Source organism: Lasioglossum baleicum, chromosome 12, assembly GCF_051020765.1.
Source record: "Lasioglossum baleicum chromosome 12, iyLasBale1, whole genome shotgun sequence".
Lineage (NCBI taxonomy): Eukaryota > Metazoa > Arthropoda > Insecta > Hymenoptera > Halictidae > Lasioglossum > Lasioglossum baleicum.
Window position 1 is genome coordinate 6,561,113 of NC_134940.1, and position 20,272 is coordinate 6,581,384.

The 20,272-nt window shown below is 33.7% G+C and overlaps 5 protein-coding genes across 15 annotated transcripts in view; 3 read left to right on the top strand and 2 right to left on the bottom strand.

The window, feature by feature from the left end:
- Positions 1-3,968, bottom strand: part of LOC143214558 (protoporphyrinogen oxidase-like) — a 29,005-nt gene extending 25,037 nt beyond the window's left edge. The window contains exons 1-2 of the mRNA XM_076435772.1: positions 2,447-3,968; positions 1,936-2,253 (exon numbers count right to left, since the gene is read on the bottom strand). Of these exons, the coding sequence (XP_076291887.1) occupies positions 1,936-2,253; positions 2,447-3,583 (1,455 nt within the window). The 5' untranslated portion in view covers positions 3,584-3,968. The remainder of the gene's footprint in view (positions 1-1,935; positions 2,254-2,446) is intronic.
- Taf13 (TATA-box binding protein associated factor 13) lies at positions 13-1,946 on the top strand. Its single transcript, XM_076434759.1, has 3 exons — positions 13-225; positions 507-744; positions 853-1,946. The coding sequence occupies exons 1-3, from the start codon at positions 199-201 to the stop codon at positions 969-971; spliced, it is 384 nt and encodes a 127-aa protein (XP_076290874.1). The 5' UTR covers positions 13-198; the 3' UTR covers positions 972-1,946.
- On the top strand, positions 854-6,806 carry Ipp (inositol polyphosphate 1-phosphatase). 5 transcript variants are annotated; one of them, XM_076434741.1, is made up of 5 exons: positions 854-954; positions 4,580-4,821; positions 4,907-5,177; positions 5,587-5,755; positions 5,817-6,806. In XM_076434741.1, exons 2-5 carry the CDS (start codon positions 4,609-4,611, stop codon positions 6,256-6,258), a joined length of 1,095 nt encoding a protein of 364 aa, XP_076290856.1. In that variant the 5' UTR covers positions 854-954; positions 4,580-4,608; the 3' UTR covers positions 6,259-6,806. The 5 variants fall into 5 exon arrangements, with proteins under 5 accessions (XP_076290856.1, XP_076290857.1, XP_076290855.1 ...); XM_076434742.1 differs by lacking the exon at positions 854-954 and adding an exon at positions 2,470-2,547; XM_076434740.1 differs by lacking the exon at positions 854-954 and adding an exon at positions 3,311-3,447.
- A 374-nt stretch (positions 6,807-7,180) lies between these two features.
- LOC143214100 (RYamide receptor) overlaps positions 7,181-20,272 on the bottom strand; it is a 104,068-nt gene continuing 90,976 nt past the window's right edge. The window contains exons 5-8 of one of the 6 annotated variants that reach the window (XR_013010096.1): positions 10,980-11,048; positions 10,516-10,759; positions 8,250-8,314; positions 7,901-8,042 (exon numbers count right to left, since the gene is read on the bottom strand). Coding sequence is in view for 2 of the 6 variants with exons in the window: in XM_076434736.1 (XP_076290851.1) it covers positions 7,861-8,042; positions 10,516-10,759; positions 10,980-11,048 (495 nt within the window). In the remaining 4 variants the exon portion in view is untranslated. Of the gene's footprint in view, positions 8,315-9,133; positions 10,760-10,979; positions 11,049-20,272 lie in introns of all 6 variants that reach the window. The other 5 variants (XR_013010097.1, XR_013010099.1, XM_076434736.1 and 2 more) reach the window with 5 other exon arrangements.
- On the top strand, positions 10,716-18,360 carry LOC143214102 (pancreatic triacylglycerol lipase-like). Of its 2 annotated transcripts, none has more exons than XM_076434743.1 (7): positions 10,716-12,443; positions 16,118-16,172; positions 16,409-16,548; positions 16,821-17,060; positions 17,560-17,757; positions 17,851-18,010; positions 18,116-18,360. In XM_076434743.1, exons 1-7 carry the CDS (start codon positions 12,308-12,310, stop codon positions 18,186-18,188), a joined length of 1,002 nt encoding a protein of 333 aa, XP_076290858.1. In that variant the 5' UTR covers positions 10,716-12,307; the 3' UTR covers positions 18,189-18,360. The 2 variants fall into 2 exon arrangements, with proteins under 2 accessions (XP_076290858.1, XP_076290859.1); XM_076434744.1 differs by having other exon boundaries at positions 12,367-15,836; positions 18,116-18,358.

The window sequence follows — 20,272 nt, forward strand, 5'->3', positions numbered from 1 at the left end:
GATATCTTCCTCAATTTTAACCTGGTATGTTAGAAAACTATTCAAACAGTTCAAACCAGTCACGACAGCCACGATGAGCCACGACCAGTCACGACTAAATAATTTCAGCTGATTTCATTTGCTATATGTTTATGTTGTGTTCCTCAATACATGCTTGCAATGAACACATCCTGAATCTACAAAAGGATTGGTAAAATTATGGCTGCGGAAGAAGGTTTTGAACAGGTATTTTTTAATACACATTACATATTATTGTTTTAAAGAATTTTAATATTTAATGTTAGCTTGTGAATGTCGATTTGAAAAATTTCTAACCTCAATTAATTTGACTATTCTGAGTCAAATTAATCGTTGATATACAAAATTATAAATTATTAATTACAGTTTGAAGATGAGAAGGCCGAAATTAATTTGATTCGGAACAGTCAAATGAACTGAGGTTAGAAATTTTTCAAGTTGATGAAATTTTTCAATCGTTGATATAAATTGTGAATTATTAATTACAGTTTGAAGATGAGGAGGCCGAAATTGCGATCGGTGGAACTTTACCCGGCGGTAGAAAACGTTTGTTCTCGAAAGAGTTACGTTGTATGATGTATGGTTTTGGCGATGATCAAAATCCATATACAGAAAGTGTGGATTTGTTAGAAGATTTAGTTATTGAATTTATTACTGAAATGACTCACAGAGCTATGGAAATTGGACGCACCGGTCGTGTTCAAGTGGAAGACATAGTTTTCTTAGGTATATATAAAATTATGTTTACTTATTTAAGTTGTTCTTGTTTTATTAAAGGACCTATATAAAATTTATTCCATATGCATCAAACATGATAATCATTTTGTTTCACAGTTAAAAAAGATCCAAGAAAATATGCAAGAGTGAAAGATCTGTTAACGATGAACGAAGAATTAAAGAAAGCTAGAAAAGCATTCGATGAAGTTAAATACGCAGGTACTGTTGCTCAGTAAACTTGTTTTAACAGTTTTTTAATACCTCGGTGTATTATATTGATTTCTGTATGGTTTTTTATATATTTCTTTTTCAAGTTCTCTTAGCAAATTCAGAGCACTATAATAAATAGAAAAAGTTCAAATAAGATTTACTCTAATTATATATAAAATCTCTCGTATTTTGAACTTTTTTCTTATAATTGTGCAGTAGTACCGTTAAGAATAAATGTTGCATTGTAGTAGTTGCATAATCACTTATAATGTATTTATAAATGTGGAATTGCTATGTGCTTGTGTATGGCATCCCTACAATAATACTTACTTCTTGCTTGCTTATTTACAGTAACTTTAAAATATATACATATATGTATCAGGAAGTAGTATGTTGTTAAATGTATTTAATTTATTTTATTTTATAAGAAAAAGTAGTAATTAAAAATGATCAATCATTCATGTAATAATAAACAAGAACCATATAAATGGTAGTCAATTATCCTCTCCTTTTTTTTAAACTTTTTGTAGATTGATATAAAAATTTTAATTAGTTAGATATAAGTCTGTATTTTAAAAAATTTTATTAAAAGTCTGTACAACGCATAATTTTATTTTTTAAGTGTAATAGTTGTAGCTTTCTAAAAATCTAGCAGACTAATTTATATACAGCTATATAAAAACATCTTAACAAGTAGCTTTTTATTTAAGTATATATTTTCTTCCCCAATTACACCTACATCTTCATTAAGTTAATATTTGCTTATTAAAGTTTTATTATGCAATATATATTTAATAGTGCATGTTCTGTACACAATTTAAATTCGAACATTACATCTTGGTTTGATATAGCTGTAATTACATTGGTAGAATATATATATATGTGTCTGTGTGTGTGGACTTGTTTTCTTTTTTTAATCATAGAGGAAAGCACTGCAACGTTTGCCTGGCCAAGCTGCATTTGAACTTTATTAAATCATAGTATATGTGAATTGATATCAGAAACAGCTTGTTTTGCTGACAGAATAACATCATTGAGTCCTACCCCTTGATATGAAGAGCCACACAACCCTAAAGGAATTTTATGCTCGGAGATATAATTGCGGATGCGGGTTAAGCGTTGCGTGTGACCTACTATGTGCTGTGGAATACAATCCTTCAAAATGGAGACATTGAATGCCATGGGATCTTCCTCGATGTGTAAGATTTCCCGCACTTGGTTGACTGCTACAGTCAGCAAATGTTCATCAGATGAGCATTGTCCAAAGTATTTTTCGAACCACGCACCTCCCATCATCACTGTCAGTACCTGGATTTTAACGAGTATAAATGTTGTATCTCTAAAAGTTTCTCTAATCCGTTATAAAATCAGAAAAAGGTTCATTTTGCAATGTAATATTAGTATAACAAAACAAAAGATCGATAGAATAAAGTATGGTATGACTTGTGAAAGCTATAACAAAAAGAACCAGCAGATAATAAAATTTCCTATTTATACATACTGTTGCATCAGATTTTTGAGGAACGACACACGAATCAAATATCACTCCCAGGATCGGTCTTTCTTCTCGCGGAGGAATCAGGACTCCAAATGCATTCATAGGTAAGACATCTTTAGGGAATTGAAGATTCACAATGCCTACCGTTACAGTAGGTATGTCTTTTAATTCATTAGCTAATTTCGGATGTTGAGCTTGCAAAAGATTAGCTAAACTCTTCGCGGGCAAGCTTGAAATAATATGAGAGTATTCTTTAACTTCTCCATTTACATTTAACTCTACAGAGTCTTTGTTAAATTTAAGCTGTTCACATTTATGTCCCATTTTAATACTGACTCCGCGATTGGTTATATCTGTAGCCAGCGATTTCGGTAATTGTTCGATACCTCCTCTCATGGTCCATATCGACCACATTTCTTTCCTTGCTCTTTCCTTTAAACTCGTCTGTGTATTATCCAATTGTTTATTGATTTCAGTATTCTCTTTCATTTGTTCAGCCTTGTCTTTTACTTTATTATTTTTGCCCCTTTTCAATGCCTTTGCTATTACTCCTTTCACTATAGAACCATGTTCTTGTTCAGCTTCGAACAAAGTAGTCATAAACGACTTTGCACTTATTTTGTATGGATCACCCGCACAGACTCCCACCACGATCGAGCTAATCAATTTGTCTGCTACATCTTTGCCTAGTCTTCTTTTTGCGAAGTTATATATACTTTCGTCTTCGTGAACAACTTTTGGTGCTCTTAGATCGTTCCATACGACGCTGAGTAAAGAACGATTTAATAGGGTGTTTTTTTTTATGATACCTTTGATAGAATTAGGTAATAAATGTAATTGATTATCGGTGTATATTAAACGACAACGGGCTGCTGGATCACTACTTAGAATAGGAACAATTTTATCTGATAATTGCAATTGTTCCATCAATTCTAATGTATTTTTCCCACCTTCGCCCGAAGGCCGGATTGTCCGTGGACCTTGTTCGAAGATTGTACCATCAGGTAATTTTTTGGAATGTACCCAACCACCCACACGATTCGTAGCTTCGTATATAACAATAGGAATCATTTTTGCATTTTGAAGAGCATAATATGCAGCCGATAAGCCAGATACACCTGCTCCCAATATCGCAGTCATTTTAAATATGTGCTAATATTTTTAGTTGACAATTTTTACTTGTTATGGACAATAGAATAAATACTTTGGTTTGTATACTTTTTGATAAATAAAAAGTACGTATTATCACTGCACAGATATAAAATGTGTGATATTTTTCAAGTTTCGTAATCAGACACCGGTTTGACGATGATTTCTTAAAATCAAGATAAAGACATAAAATAAAGATTTATACATAAATACAAAGTGAACATTAAATAATTTACATATATGTTTGCAAAATTATGTATTTAAATACATTTCATCATATGTATGTATTATGTATATGTATATATATGTATTTAGATTCCTTATAACGCAAGTCAGGTTATGTTGCCATTTCGAAATGGACTGAAGAGTGCACGAGTTGAGTAATAGATCTATGAAATGCTTACAAAATAAAGTGACATGGACTGAAATTATAATCAGTTATTTGACGAATTTCCATTTCTACATATTTAGTTCGCATAAATACTGCGAGGAATATCTATTTTATAATGTATGTGTTTATATTTAACAAATTGAAGCATTAGTAAATTAACCAAATACTGTAAGAATATTAATCTAAAGTATTAAAATTCATAAATTAAATTGAATTCATAAAAAATTGATGAAATGGTATTCACATAATAAACTGTGATGCGGTCATAGTGATGTAAAATATTTTTATTCTAATCTCGTTAGTAAATTTAATCAGACGTGAACGCACGTATTCTCCGCTTACGTCAATCGCTAATTATAATGTGTGAACGATTCTTTTGATACTTTCATTTTCTAATTTTGTGAACGTTATCGTCGATCATCACATATCATATTGGTGAGATTCTGTTACTTTACAATTGCATGAGATTGTTTTATTCAGATTTCCGCCAAAAAAATTCTTTAATAAACTATATTTTGTATAACTGGGGTATAAAACGTATTCAATCTCGAATATAATTATTAGAATTGCTTTAAAGTTAATAATGTACTTTTCAGAATTTTAAGTAAATATAACAATCACAAAAATGAAGCAAGGCAGTAGATTGTTATCTATCCTCCTGAAAGTTTCCGAAAAAGCTGCGAACATTGCAAGAGCATGCAGGCAGAATGATGCTCTTTTTAAACTACTTGTGCAAGAGAAATCAGAAGAGGAAAAGAATCCACGCTTCTTTCAAGATTTTAAAACACTGGCGGATGTTCTGATACAAGAGACAATTAAGCATGATATTGAAAAAGAGGTAAATTGAAAATATCTACAATGAGAACTCACTTCTAGGATTACGAGATTTTATAGAACTGTAACTAATGTCTTACTGCGATTAGTTTCCAGAATTGTCCAAGGAAGTGCGTGGAGAGGAGAATAATATATTCAGTAATGCTATGGGTGAAACTATAACTATTAAAGTCTGTTCTACTATTAAAGAAACAACTAAGTTGTTAGCGAAAGTGATGGACAACGATAGTACTACGGCAGAATTATTAGCCATAGAAGTCCATAAAGATATTGAATCTTTAGATCTTCCAGTGGTTGCGGAAGTACCTTCGGATTTTGATATTAATGTCGCTGATCTTGGTATATGGATAGATCCAATTGGTAAGAAATGTGATGATATGAATCACTACAATAGTATTCTAAAATGTATAGATTCTATTTGTATCTAATATAGTGCCAATAGATTATCCTAAATATTGAAATTTTCTAACATTACTCAGTAAAGTAATTGCACGGGAAATTCATGGTAAATATGTTTTCCTGTACTCTTTAAGCTTTACCAATTCGAAAGTAATGTTAATTGTTTCTATTTGTATATGTAGCAACTTTTGCATTTTTCTAAGTTTACTTCCTTCCTTTTGCTGCATGCTTTGAATCTTTCTTTCGTTTATAACATTAAATCACTGCCTTTGCCAGTAAATATAATGTAATTAGATTACTTGTCAAATGTTGTATTTGTTTTGTAGTATAATAAAGCTTGCCTGAGGAGCAATTCGTGAAAATTTTGTAGATTCAACTGCAGATTATATACACGGAGGGGAAAAGGAGGACGATGCGACTGGCATACATTTGAGCGGTTTGCGTTGTGTTACTGTTTTGATCGGAGCATATTCGAAAAGCACAGCCATACCTGTTTTAGGTGTAGTTAATCAACCTTTTCACACGAGCATGGACACAAGGTAAAATACGAATTTCTTTAACTTGTTTTAACTTGTCTTAACTTTATAATTTATTTAATAGATGGAAGGGAAAATGCTATTGGGGATGTATTGAAAATGATATTGGGAAATGTTCAATATCGAAAGAACCTACCGATAAGAAGGTGGTTGTACTTGGTAGAATGGAAGACGCTGCCATAAAAACTGAACTATTAAATGCTGGTTTCACGTTGGTGGAAGCAGCAGGAGCTGGTTATAAAATTTTATGCGTTGCTCTCGGAGAAGCTGAAGTTTATATATTATCTAAAAAATCCACGTATAAATGGGATACTTGTGGCCCCCATGCTCTCTTACGTTCTTTGAATGGAGGTGTTATCGAGTTTCAAAGTTTTATAAATGACGATTCAAATTATTTAGATGTGAAATATGTATCTACATCTAATAATTTCTCGAACAGCAATGGCTTGATAGCGTATCGAAATCCTGAAATTTTGCAAACATTGAAATCCATTTTATACAAGTAATATATTCTTAATATGTATTATTTATCGCAGTATCATTTTACTTACATGCACTATGACAATGCCTGTTAGTAGAAGTTTGAAACTTAAAGAAGAAACTTTATTGATGTTGCATTTATTGTTAAGTAGAGTTTTACATTGGTCAATGTAAAAGATTTATTTTAGGCAGTAAAAAGATTATGTTAGATAATCTGTTTGGATGTTAAATGTGTTTACCACATACTATACGAACTTTTATCAAATGGATCATGTGAAGAGATGTTTTTAATTGCATTTAATGATGCATGTTGTTTATGTACTTCTGTATGAAAGTATTAGTCATACCAACAGTATATGGAAACCATTCCTCTATAAATTGCAGATTTAATCTTACGACGCTTTATTTATTTCCAAGAGTAACAGCTGCATTTCTTTGAAAAATATATGTAATATTAAAATAAATATAATGTGATATCAAGCCTGTTCAACTATAGGACCGTAGAAAATTGATAAATGTTATATTTTTATTTATATTTTAAATATTAAATATATTTTTGTGATAAAGAAGACAATTGTAAAGTATTTTTGGAACCAAAGCTTGTATTTCACATTGCCATATAATGAGTTTTTTTAGACTATTATTTACATAAATAATTGTATGAAGTACTTTACCTGCTATTTTAACTGCGGAGTAACATTCATTTACAATCAATTGTAATTAATAAAATGTGTTAATAATTTTTATTGTTTGTTAATCCCTTGATTTCGTTTATTGACTTTCTTGGTAAGGGACTGGAGATTGAATAAAATTACTCTGTGCATTGTAATTTAACAATATATGTAAATGAGAAATAATTATTTCCTTGGGAACGAAATTATTATTTACATACAATTGCACACACGGGTAAATAAGTGGAAATAGCGACGTTTAATTCCAAATTTCATTATTCTTTAACGCTTTTATTTTATCATTAATGTTTTATTAGACATTTTCAACAATGAACATTAAATACGTATACACGTCTAGTTTACTTAACGAAATCGTTAACTATAACTAACAAAATTTATATATGCAGAATTCAGGTTCAGTTGTTATGTGCTTTTTTATATACAATTATTACAATGTTTACAAATTACTTCTCATACGTACTTACACAATTTTATTATAAAATGTAACAAATTATTACGATTTGAAAGAAGGAATTCCTTGCGAATTACTTTTTTCAATCTAAGCAGACTAATGTATAATTTCAGAGGTTTCATTTTTTTCCAATTTCCTATATTTGTAGAAGGAGGCAGAAATCAAATTACAAAAAATATTTGAGTACTTCATTTCCGTTTTTCTTTTCTTTATCGGAAATGTATATGGTCAAATACTTTTTGGAGCCGCTGCGTATATATTATAAAATATAAAATAATGAAAATTTAATTTTGGAACCGAAATCACACAGTGTTAAATTCTTCTTATAATTATAACATCTCCTCTGATCAGACACAGGAGAATATTTTTGTTGCAATTATTACAAGTTATACTCACTGATTTCTTTTACAGTCAAGTATCGCTTACGTGCTTATCGTCACTTACAATTAGTATTTAGTCGGGCTTATTTTAATTATACAAATTCTTTATAATTGTTCCTCTGAATGTCCTTGTTGTCGTTGTACGTGTTGAGCTCTGTACCTATTGTATAGAGAACTGGCACTTCTTACAAACGCACTATGGCTTCCATTTGTTTGTCGAGGAACGCTAATATTAGTTGTGCATGTGTTCGTTCGTCGCAGACCAGTGTGACCCGAACCATCGGCACCTAAAATAGAAAAAAAATCATGTTAGATTTGCCGAAGAACTACCACTAGCGATTATCTATTTCTTTATGAACTAGAACAATTTTTAAAATTGACTTTGCACATACAAGACCTCTTGTAATTTATAGGATTGTCTCTAGAAGTAATCAAATAATTATAAAAATTTGTCTGACACGCTTCTTTTTCTAAATTTGATTTTTAATCGTTACCAGGCACTATTGTGAGAAGAAGTTTTGTTGTTTTCTTGTTTTTCTAGTCTCTTAGCGCTTCTTAACTGTTTAGGCCATGAGCGTGGGAAGAGTGATCCACATACATGCAAAAAGTGTCAAACAAATTGACAAATCAGTATTTCATTAAAAGAATGAAGGTGCATAATTTATTTTAAGTCTTCGTTTTATATAGCCTTTGATCTTCTATCAATTGTTATCACATGATAAATTTGCTTGGGACTATTTTCAGAAAATGTAACAATCTAAAAGTCACTAACAAGTCTAATCAAGGAATTTTCTATTCACTATAACTTTTTTATTAAGATATGTATATATACACATTTTAAAATATATAATAACATTAATTCATTGGTCATTTCTAATTGATTTTGAAATTTAGTTTACTAGTGGTAAAACTATTATACACGATAAGATTAGTCGAAAATGTCAAGTCGAATATTTTCGAATAAAGCTCTCGGACATGTCGGTGATAAAAACGTGTGCACATATGTATCTCACACATAGGTTTTCGTGTTCGAAATAAGTAGAAACGGTAAGTGGTCTTCAGACATGCTATGCACGCCTCAGTCAGTGATACAGTACTGGACAAAATAAAGTACGCACCTCGAATATTTTTACAATTACGTTTATAACTTCGTAGTTTTTACATATATAATAATTATGTATTTGCACAAAAAGAAGATTTCTTAGTCTACTTTTAAGTTTTAACAAAAATATAATAATTTCAAAAACATTTAACATTTTTCAATGGACAAGTCCGTTACATTTATAAGGATATTTTCTTTGGACAAAATAAAGTACGCATGTGATAATAAGAGTCAAAATTAAGTTCTAATTGAGAACTAGTATTTTGTATGGCCAACCTTTGCTCGTATGACCTCTTGCAAACCCCGAGGAATGCTCTCGACGAGATTCCGGATGTGCTGTTCGTCGATCTTTCCCTACGCCTTTTCCAAAGCTTCGAATAACTTGAATTTATTCGTTACGTTACCCTTGTCAATCTTTTGGTCCAGAATGGACCACAGATTTTCAATTGGATTTAAATCCGACGATTTATCTTGTTGGAAGATAAATTCATCTTCCAGACCAATCTTTAGCAGAGACTCCTCTAAATTCTTGTTGAGGATGTCAATGTATTTGTCTGCTGTCATAATACCATCGATCTTGACGAGATTTCCCACACCCGACCACGCAAAACACCCCCACACCATAATACTGCCTCCTCCATGCTTGACAGTTGTTTGGACATTTTTATCCAGAAGCTTTTCGCCGGGCTTCAACCAAACCAGTGTTCGTTGTTTATGACCAAACAGGTCATACTTACCCTCATCGCTCCCAATAACCTTTTTCCAGAAGTCCACTGGCTTATCGACGTATTTTTTTTGCAAATTGGAGACGTTTCAATTTATTAACTTTTCGAATTAAAGGGCGACGCTGTGCAAAACTGCTTCGCAGCCCAGCTTCCCGAAGTCTACTGCGCACGGTTCGTTCAGAAATGTTGAGTTGCACATTTTCCCTGATTACACGACCAGTAACAGTTGGATTTTTCTTCGTTTCCCGGATAATTCTACGATCCTCGACTGAATTTGTCTTCCTCTTCCGTCCGCGACCGATGTTATCGGCTACTGTGCCAAGCTCTACAAATTTTTTGTAGATCTTTCTGACCGCTGCTTCACTAACATTGTACTTTTCACCGATTTTCCTATTGGAGACTTTTGCCGGTCGTTAACTATTAATTTTCTAATTTGTACGGAAACTTGTTTCGTTTCCATGTTATTCGTAATGGAATGATAGAATCGTGCTTCTAAGAGCACTGATGGCTAACTGAAACTTTATTAATACGTTTATTTGTAAACATTCTTTTATCTCCAACCGCAAGAAAAGATATCCTGCATGACATTATTGCTGACAGTAACTAAACACTCTAGTACGTACTTTATTTTGTCCAAGGAAAATATGACAACAGACGTAACGGGCTGACTAATGTACGATGTTTCATGTTTTTAGAATTATATCTCATTGAGTTTAAAAGTAGACTAAGAAACCTTCTTTTTGTGCAAATTCATAATTAATATATCTGTAAAAACTACGAAGTTATAAACGTAATTGTAAAAATATTCGAGGTGCGCACTTTATTTTGTCCAGTACTGTATATCTTTTAGTGAAACAATTTGTGGATTGATGAATTTTATGCGATTTGTGAATACGCTATAGTTAAACATTGAATATCTTAAAGTTCAATTACCGTTTAATGGGATTCCAACTAGACTGGCATTGTTATCATTACGTTGCGTCCCGTGGCGGACAATACGGTGCACGCCAGAAAATCGACTAATTGCATTGATAAAACCGCTTCGAAAACTTGCATTCATCCAGCAATAAATGACTGGATTGTAACAGGAATGAGACATGGCCAGCCAGTGAAGAACCATCCACACGAAGGGAAGTCCAGACCAGCTTCTCAGCTTTGGCTTGTTATCGATTATTAGCTAAACAGAAAATATAATTTCACGTTACCGAGCAAGCTATTAGTTTATCGTCGCTAGACAGCGGATTTTATGCATTTCCTAAATATATTTTGAAAGCAAATCAATTTCTATTTCGCTACAGTTTGTTGCAATCCGGGTGGAAAATTTTTATTTTGCATAAAGATCCGCTGTCTAATCATCGCATACAATAGTAAGAAATTTATTCAAATAAGCCACTCACGGTTATTATATTAAACGGGAGCCAACAGATTGTGAATACTATGACTACGGTCACCATCATCTTCACCATCTGAAACACATTAAATACAGACACATTTTCGCATAGTTCTCAAAAGTCTTATACTTAACATGTATATAGTCGTTTAATAAATTGAAACACAGTATTTCTGAATATAGAGTTACTGAAAATTGAATATTCAATTTTCGTAGACGAATTTTAAGACAGCGGAATAAGATAAATAAATCAAAGTAAATAAAAACTGTACTAAATTCTGTCGAATTTTATACTCTACCCTTTTTGGAAAATTTTATAAAGTCTAGTTATTATCATCGTTTTTATCAGTTAGTTTGCTCTTCATTCTGATATTTATGTTGGCGGTAAAAAGTAGTAAAATGCGAGAACACGTGGACGGACCAACTCCGGCTAGAATATATCATTGTGAGCGTTAATATACATATACTGCTATCGTTAATATTCTGCGGTTTGTTCAGCTTGTTCAGTTTGTTCAGCTTATTTTATTGCGCGGTTTGCGAATGTGCCCGTGGGTCACACGTTATCGCGGATAACAACATCGTCCGCGCAGGGAAATTTGTATTTAGGATGGATAATGGCTTAATTTGTCCGCATTTTCGAGGAGATTCAATTACTTCGGACGATTCAGAGCAATTATCACTTCTGCGATAATGTATTTAATAAACTAGTGACATAAAAGCTATGCAGAAGCGACTATGCTAGAAGCGTCTATGTATATTTCCAGGTTTCGCGAAAGTATTCGATCGATCTGAATATATACATTTTTATAAGCTTCTCCGGAGACTCTCTGAAGTGTTGCAATTTAAAGACAGTCTTTCAGTGTACGGATGCTTTTCATACTCCTGAATTCCGATCGCAGTTCTTTCATACTTGTTATTTATAAACCTGTTATGCACCAGCTAGGTACGCTGAATTTTTTCATATTTTTACCTCTCACGTTATTTCAAGTTCCCGATACATTCTTTCACGTGGTTTCTCTCGTTTAACTCTTTCTTGAATGATGCATCTTTTCTTGATCGTGCACTGGTTTGTGTTTTTCTAGATTAGATTGCCTTTTACCTCGAAGCAAGATAATTGTTTGAAGGACTCGTTTTGTTCCGGAAAAATATATATAAAACTTTGTGATTTGTAACCATGTATTTTCCTTCTCCCAGTTTTTCTTTAGATTTTTCCCTCCACATGTTATTTTTCATCTTGGTGCTCTTCCCTCCACAATCGCTGCTGTCAGGTCTTTCATTGCAAATCAAAGTCTGTTGCTACAGTAGCTATGAAAAAAGGGCTGCGCAAACGCGTTGATGTTCTTTGTCATAAACGAGGGAGAAGCCAACCCTCATGAGAATGATGCTCCTCAAATATTTATGTTTCTTTCCCTAGAAAGACGAAATGAGAGCTGGTCCCGCAAGCTACATCTATCTTCCGGCGAACTAACAGGTTATTTGCACGAAATAATAATAATCCGCTATACACCGGCTATCCGATGAATTATGATGGTCCCCTCGGTTTTTAGGGTGTACTGATTTCGGGCAACGTTTCACATTAGATTACGTAGGGAATGAAAGAGAGGGGGAAGATATATAGGGTGAGTGAAATGAATGAACAGATTGTAGGATGTTACTGAAATTAATCCAATAAATCGAACGCGTTGTCTGCGTACCAATCATCCCCAAACACCCCCAAAAATCAAGGAATTTATTTATTGCAATAAGCACTGCAAAGTTTGTTCTTAATGTAACACGTCTCTTCAATTCTACACTCTATTGTATTTAGGTACCGTTCATTCTACATAAATATTTATCGTTTTCTCGAATAATTTTATTTCAAAGACATTCCAAACTCCAGAGTTTATATTTCAATGGAATCGATAATTATCAGGGAACGTCGATGAAATATATACAAATACATATGGCGTGCTTCGAATAGAGTGACACTTGGTATATACAATTGAAAGAAAATAAATTTCATGTCGTGTGACGCTTTACTCGAATTTATTGCTGGCAAAATGGTTTGTATAAGGAACATTCTGCACTTCTGTTATTTGTTTTCAGTATTAAAGGAAATGGATATTTAACAGTTGAGATAATTTTCTGTCAGTCTAAATGCTAATGCAATTTGCTAATACAATCGCTAAATCTAAATCGCAGAAAATTTATGGCTGCTCCGCAGGAGGGGGATAGCCGTGAATTTGAAGGAAAAATTTTAGGGGAAAATGGGATCTGAGATCTTGCCGATATTTACTCGGTAGGGTATCTTTAGATTAGAGATTTTATTTCGTATAAATATATGAGAAAATAAAATATTTACGGAACCACTTCACTTTCAAATTAAATTCAGGAAAATTGGAAATTTTCGTGGCTGATACTCTTGTACTTCTAATTGAAATCGTTATTATAATAAGCTCCTTTAAGTCAGCTCAAACAGCAAATTTACATCCTTATTAAAGATTGGGGTAATATTTTGATGGAACAGAGTTGGCGGTAACGGCGAGACTGAATTTAACAGTAGCGCATCTCTAACGCCAATTTAATTAAATTTCTACAAAGTTACTAATTTCGCAAATGTCTCGTAGTTAGCGTTATTTGACACATATCGTTCAGGAAAATGAAAGTCTCCGAATGGAATTTGTTGTAATTAATTCGCTTGTTCCGTCAGTTTTGTTATGCCAAGGTTGCAAAGAGAAGTTAATGCATTTGCGATATTCGATTCTTCAGTTTAATCGAAAAGGTGAAGTCGTGATTGGAACGGTAAATGAGGTACGTGATGTTTATGGAAAAGGTATTCTACAAGAAAGGACTGTTTGCAAATGACTTGCTAAGATTAGGGACCGAAATTGTGAGATTAAAGGCCAAGGCTACTCTCCAACGATTGTAATAAAAGGAAAATATGAATTGCAAATTGTTCACAGCATATACTGAAAAATTTTACGGGTTTCTGATAACCTAATTACCAGAAGAAAGATTTGCGATGTCTGTGAAAATGCCCTGATAAATTTACAAGTTCCTGTCGTTTGTTTTACTCGCTTATGTGTTTTTAATGCGATAATGCCAGGGAAAAGGCTAACTTGTTAGTGTTCGAAGATAACCTGGAGATAAACTCAGCGACAATGAGAACGTTTTAAATATTCTGAATTAGTAATTTCACTTTCACTGTGAACCTGTTCTAGCAAATTATCGGTGATTTGCAGTTTTGCACATCAAGCTGGAAATAAATAAACAAGTTTAAAAAACCGTTTAATAGAATATGGAGAAATACAGAGATTTGATTAATTTTCACTTCACTGTGATGGAAAATATAGGATCACTTGTCGGGTTTGAATAAAGCTATATTACGTTGCATACGTTCCGTCGACACGAGGATAACAATTTAGCGTAATTACTGAATTTCTTAATTAACATATTATTGATCGTTTATAATAGAGTTTACTTTAGCTCGTTTGTTTTGACGGAGCTGTTACACGAAACATTAAATACATAAACAGCTTTTACGGGTAGTGAGTAATATAATATATCATACTGTATATAATTAGTACAAAGTGTTATGTATGAACAACAGAAGTAACATACGTGAAAGTAAATACAATTTTCATCTAATTTTGATAAAATTGATATACGAGCTAAATTTTCGGAAAATCTAGGGAAGATTTGTTATGAGTTTCACAAGATATAATGACTGAAAAGAGGTGCTCGTATTTTGCTGTGACAGGCACCTATAGGTTCTCCTTAGATATCATAATTACTAGCCTATACCTGTGTAACATTACGCGCGCAATCTCCCTTTACAATTTATGCTTTATTATTATAAATTCAATACCCTCCTTATCAGTTGGCTGGAGTTTCGGACAAAGTTGAGTTTCCATTTTGCATAAAAATCCGCAGTCTATTGGTAACTCTCTCGACTACCATCAATGGTATTTTGAAGAACTGGTTCGTAGTCACCGTCAAACACCTTACCGTTGGATCTAGACACGTTCTAGATCAGGAAGTTGACGCAGATATGGAAAATCTTAATCGCCAAAGTTTTTACAAGCGTTTCACCTTGTACGAGAGAATTCCTCTGTTACGGGAAAAGGTAAAGCAGTAGCGTATCCCCGCCCCTTCCGGTTGGGAGCCAATTGGAGGGCAGAATTCAGAGGTACTGCGGATTTTTGTGCGAAATAAAAATTACTTGCATTAATTGCTGCATATATTCTTATTCTTATTTTTATTTTTGCAATAAATAATAAATAAATGAGAAGAATGAAATGCTTCTTCTTTTTGTTACTCCATGTATCGCGCAAGTTGATGAGATGATCGCACGGTACATTACAATAGCCTATTTTTCACACCTCGACTTTATCAGCCGTAATCTGACTACAAACACAAAGTACATACATCGCGGAAAAAATCTCGTAGTCTTCACCGACTCTGGAACCAAGTGAAGAACAATACTTGCTGTTAATTAGATACAGACTTCATTTTAATCGATTTGATGGTGTCCACTGGGTCATTCGTTATATACACATACGTCATACAACACCTCGTAAACACGGCCTGTCTACAATTAATTCGGGAAGACAACATTATACATACATTGTTGTTGGTGTAACAGTTCATTTGTGTCTAGTTCTTAAGTGTATGCAAATGTGCCGCTTCCGTGGAGGAAATAGCATTCTCAAATAACATACATTATTGTGCATACATTACTGAATGGGCTTATATAGCGTCGACGGGGAATAGAAACGTCAGACTGCGACTCGAGATTGTGCGGACTTGATATCTTCGATTACCGTCGATATGGGGAACTTTCGCGTGTTTACTTTCCTTGCGGTGATTAGTCTTGCCCTGGCATGTGAGTATTTTCCACGTTAATTAGGTCTTAAGGGGTTAAACCTACCACGAGGGGTCAAATGACCCATTCTAGATTTTTTATTTGACAATTATTGAAATTGTAGAGGTGTTTTCATGGGAATTTATCGAATATATTTTTTGACTCCAGTGTATAAATAAATTTAATCGTGTTATTTTTGTGATACTACACACGTCAGTCACTTTTGATGGTCGGTACGTTTAGTGTTAATGGAGATCGCGTGAGCACCTTACTACAAAATTGTATATTATTATTGTTTACAGGTGCTTTAGGCGCGTCGACATCGCCGGACACGATTTTCTTCCGACACTACACTAAGTAACTATTCATACATAAATTTGTTTATAATCTTCTTATATACCTTCTTAATATTACGGCGGTGCAAAGATTTGGATTCAAAAAGAGCCACATCTAAATGTGTGTACCTAATACTTTCATCGTTAGATTATACAAATAAATTGTTTATATTGCCATTTTACATTCTAATGTGATCGATAGTGTTTCTGTTGTATTCAATAATGCTGATTTCGATTATAACAAAATTCGCTTTTCAGAGATGGCGTGCACACGGACATTAACATCCGCAACATCACGCTTCTCATCCCTAAATTGGATTTGACTAAATGGACGATGTTTTACATTCACGGATACTCTGAAACCGTGGACAGCAAAAGTGTGGTCACAGTAACGGACGGTAAATCATGCTCGTTCATTTTCAGAAGTAACAAAACAGTGGATCATTAGTTAGAAAAGTCAATAAAACACTTATTCGTGACAGGGAATACGTATTTTGCATTTCGTACAAAGAATTTTTCTTTTGCATATAAATTCACAGTTGGTTTATCGTGGACGCGTTCTTATCTTCGTTTACTTACGCACACAAGCAATTGTCCTTTATATAAAATCGTTTGTCCTTTATAAAAAAACTTTCCACGCTTATGCAAATGTCGATGTCGTTTGTTGCAGCTTTGCTGACGACGGATGCGAACGTGGTCGCTATCGACTATGGGCAAATTGCAGCCAACAATTATATCATTCTTGTGGGATTAGTTGGTAGAATCGCTCAGGCTCTAGCTCAATCTTTCAATAAATTACAAGGCAGTGGTTTGGATCAGGAGAAAATTCACGTAGTTGGACATTCCTTTGGTGGCCAAGTGTCTGGACAAACAAGCACCTATCTGAATTTCACTCTCCCCAGGATAACAGGTATCTTATATTAAATAATTTGATAGGTACACAGTGACTCCCACTAATATTCGGACACTCTTAAAGAGACGATTACTTTTTAAATATTCGACCACACGATTTGAACTTTTTCGAAAAGTGAGAACAACTGGTTTGCCGCACAACGTGACAAAAATTTTTGAGGAAAATTCCTACTTGCCGGAATTACAGAGAAGATGCTGAAAGGTTGTAAAATGCAACTTCTAGTATTTTCCCTACAATTCCGACCATAGCAATTTTTGAAAAAATTTATATTCACATCATGCAGTAAAAGAGTTCAAATTGTATAGTCCAATATTTAGAAAATTATCGTTTTTTTGAGAGTGTCCGAATATTAATCCCTGTATTACAATAGTAAAAGCTTCAAGCTTTAAAATGAGAGAAACTATCGCGAAGTTACACGAGTTCGAAGATCGGCAAATCCTCAGACATTATCCCTGAAGGGTTGACTAGTTTAGCACGATGAAATACTTTCTTGCAGGTTTAGATCCAGCTGGTCCTCTATTCTACACCGGAAGGTTTTTGAAAGCTAGCGACGCCAAGTTCGTCGACATTATACACACTGACAGAATGTTTTACGGTCAACTGTACAACTCTGGTTCTGTGGATTTCCTTCCGAATTATGGACATAAAATACAGCCTGGTTGTCCGATTGTCGTTGCACCTCTTTCGGATGAAGGTACACTCTTTTCGTTCTTATTGCAGCAGTTGCAGTTGTGAAAATTGTTATACAGAAGTAAATAATTATACCGTTCGTGATGAAATGTTACAGATTTTTGCAGCCATCATAAATCCTGGTGGTTTTACGCGGAGTCAGTGAGAAATCCATCAGGATTTTTAGCCGTCCAGTGTAAAGACGATTTCAGTTTTAAATTTAATTCGTGTAATTATACGGATATAGTACCCATGGGATATGGAACACCAACAAACGCGTTAGTATTATTTCAGTTTCCCTTGATTAAAACAAGTTTTATATGCGACGGCTTTGCCACTTAAATTTGGTGAATTGATGAATATAATTATTTATATCTTTTTAGGACGGGCACTTACTACCTACACACAAATTCGAAAAGCCCGTTCGCAAGAGGACTGCAAGGGACACGATCGTGATTTCCAAAGGACGAGTGTAATTCTTTCAAAAGAGGTTCCCAGGACTCTTCTTCGCTACCCAATTAAACGAATAATTAAATATTAAGTAAAGTTAAATAATATCGTCCTAATCAGTTTAAAATATTCATGATGAAATTTTATTGTATAGTGACATTTTGATAAAGACAATACATATATTATAACATACACAGTATACATTCAATATGCATACATATACATTTCCCCTTCCCTACGTTTCCGTTATTACGTAAACTCACATGAAATTATGGGAAGCAGTTTAAAATATTCATGGTCAAATTTTATCAAATACTAAATATTTACAATATATTTGTGAAGAACGTCACGCGTTAACTAGTCGCACACACTTCAGTTTTTTGGACGAACAGAAGTATACAATGTTCATTCAATATATACATTTTTTTTTCCTACTTCTCTTTTCTGTTTTGTATTTCTCCCGTTTATCTTATCGCACAATTAGTATTCGCTACCATTTATAAAAACGTAGAAGACGGTTTGCAAAGATATCCTTCGAAAAAAAACGACACGTGGTATATTATCTTTCGATTTTTCTTTTCTTTTTACCACGCTTATATTAGCTTGTCGAGTTGTCGTTGTTGTATGTGTCAAATCTTGAAATCGAATTTTATACCACTTCCCGATGAGCTAGAGATTTGAAACTTTAAACATAGCCCAGAACTGGATGACAATGCAATATTAAAAAACAAATTTAAAAAAGAAACTGTGTACTCCGTAGTACGTCATCACGTTCAGCGATCCCAACTCAGCGCGCCAGCGCTTACCTAGTCCACTACGTGTTCCTACGAAAGGACCTCACGAAAGGACCACGGAAGGACCTCAGTGTGGTTGTGATGTTCCGTTCATTCAGTTTCATTTCGGACAATTTCGGACTCCATCAAGAGACGTCGTCTCTCGGAGTCATCCCCTCATTCTATCTCGCGTATTTCCATATCTTGCTTTTCTATATCTTACCATTTAATGAAAAATACTAAAAAGTAGAAAATAAAAGATTTATAAAAAAACTTTTTAAAAGACACGCTTATATTTGTTACGAGCCAGCCCTAGTAGCATTTACGGTTGGCGTTTCGTTGGGCCTACGTTGGCGGTTTGCGTTGGGCAACCGTTAGAGATGTCGCTCTTTTTTGCAGTTGGGCCAACAGTCAGGGCCAACGTTGGGCAACGTTCAGCCAATGTCGGGCCAACGGTAATACCCAACGTAGGGCCTACAATACTTAAAGCCAACTAGAGGATTTTTTGCGTAGGGTCAATTAATTATATACATATATATATGTGTATTATGAGTTTTTTATTTTTATATCTCAATTATTTTGTACATATTACATACATATTACATATTACAATAGCACGATTTCTTACATTACATATTGCACATTAGTAATATGATATTACATTCATATTACACCTCTTCAATAGTTCTGATAATTACAACAGCTCCGTTTAAGATGGTGAAACAAGAATCGGATAACGACGTACTTAAAATACAATTGTTTTTCGCAGTTATAGATATTGGCGTAGCTGCATGGCTGATGATCCATCGAACACTTGTGCATCAGTAAAATCTGAAAAATAACATAGAAATTAATCTTACAACAAGAAAAGCAAAAGGAAACAAAATTGTTAATTGCAATTGAATGCATGCATAAATTACACACATTCTTTAAAAAGTATCTACAATACGTGGTAACACGTATAATTAAGTATTGGTATAAATAATTGTTAAACTAAACCACTCATTACGAATTTAACAGTATACTTACCAATATTTGGCGTAGCTGCATCCATGGCTGATGTTCTACCGAACGATGGTGCTAAATTGAATTAAATTAATGGTGTTGAATTAAATTCCACCACTTTGTACATTATCAAAATTTTTTGTTAATGAAATGAAATAAAACACGCGGCACAAGTAACAATCACTTCGACAGTTCGAAACAGCACAGAAGAATGAAATAGTGAAAATCGACAAATACCAAATGACGATCGACGCTACATATATCTTGAACGACGGGTATTCGTCGTTGGCCCAACGTTGGGTATTCGTCGGC

Excerpts from the sequence above, each read along its gene's own strand:
- Taf13 (XM_076434759.1), top strand. The coding sequence starts at position 199 with ATGGCTGCGGAAGAAGGTTTTGAACAG. Across the intron at positions 226-506 it reads CGGAAGAAGGTTTTGAACAG|TTTGAAGATGAGGAGGCCGA; the intron begins GTATTTTTTAAT and ends TATTAATTACAG. Across the intron at positions 745-852 it reads GGAAGACATAGTTTTCTTAG|TTAAAAAAGATCCAAGAAAA; the intron begins GTATATATAAAA and ends TTTGTTTCACAG.
- Ipp (XM_076434741.1), top strand. The coding sequence starts at position 4,609 with ATGAAGCAAGGCAGTAGATTGTTATCTATCCTCCTGAAAGTTTCCGAA. Across the intron at positions 5,178-5,586 it reads TATATGGATAGATCCAATTG|ATTCAACTGCAGATTATATA; the intron begins GTAAGAAATGTG and ends AAAATTTTGTAG. Across the intron at positions 5,756-5,816 it reads CACACGAGCATGGACACAAG|ATGGAAGGGAAAATGCTATT; the intron begins GTAAAATACGAA and ends TTTATTTAATAG.
- LOC143214102 (XM_076434743.1), top strand. The coding sequence starts at position 12,308 with ATGTTCTTTGTCATAAACGAGGGAGAAGCCAACCCTCATGAGAATGAT. Across the intron at positions 17,061-17,559 it reads CACTCTCCCCAGGATAACAG|GTTTAGATCCAGCTGGTCCT; the intron begins GTATCTTATATT and ends ACTTTCTTGCAG. Across the intron at positions 17,758-17,850 it reads TGCACCTCTTTCGGATGAAG|ATTTTTGCAGCCATCATAAA; the intron begins GTACACTCTTTT and ends GAAATGTTACAG.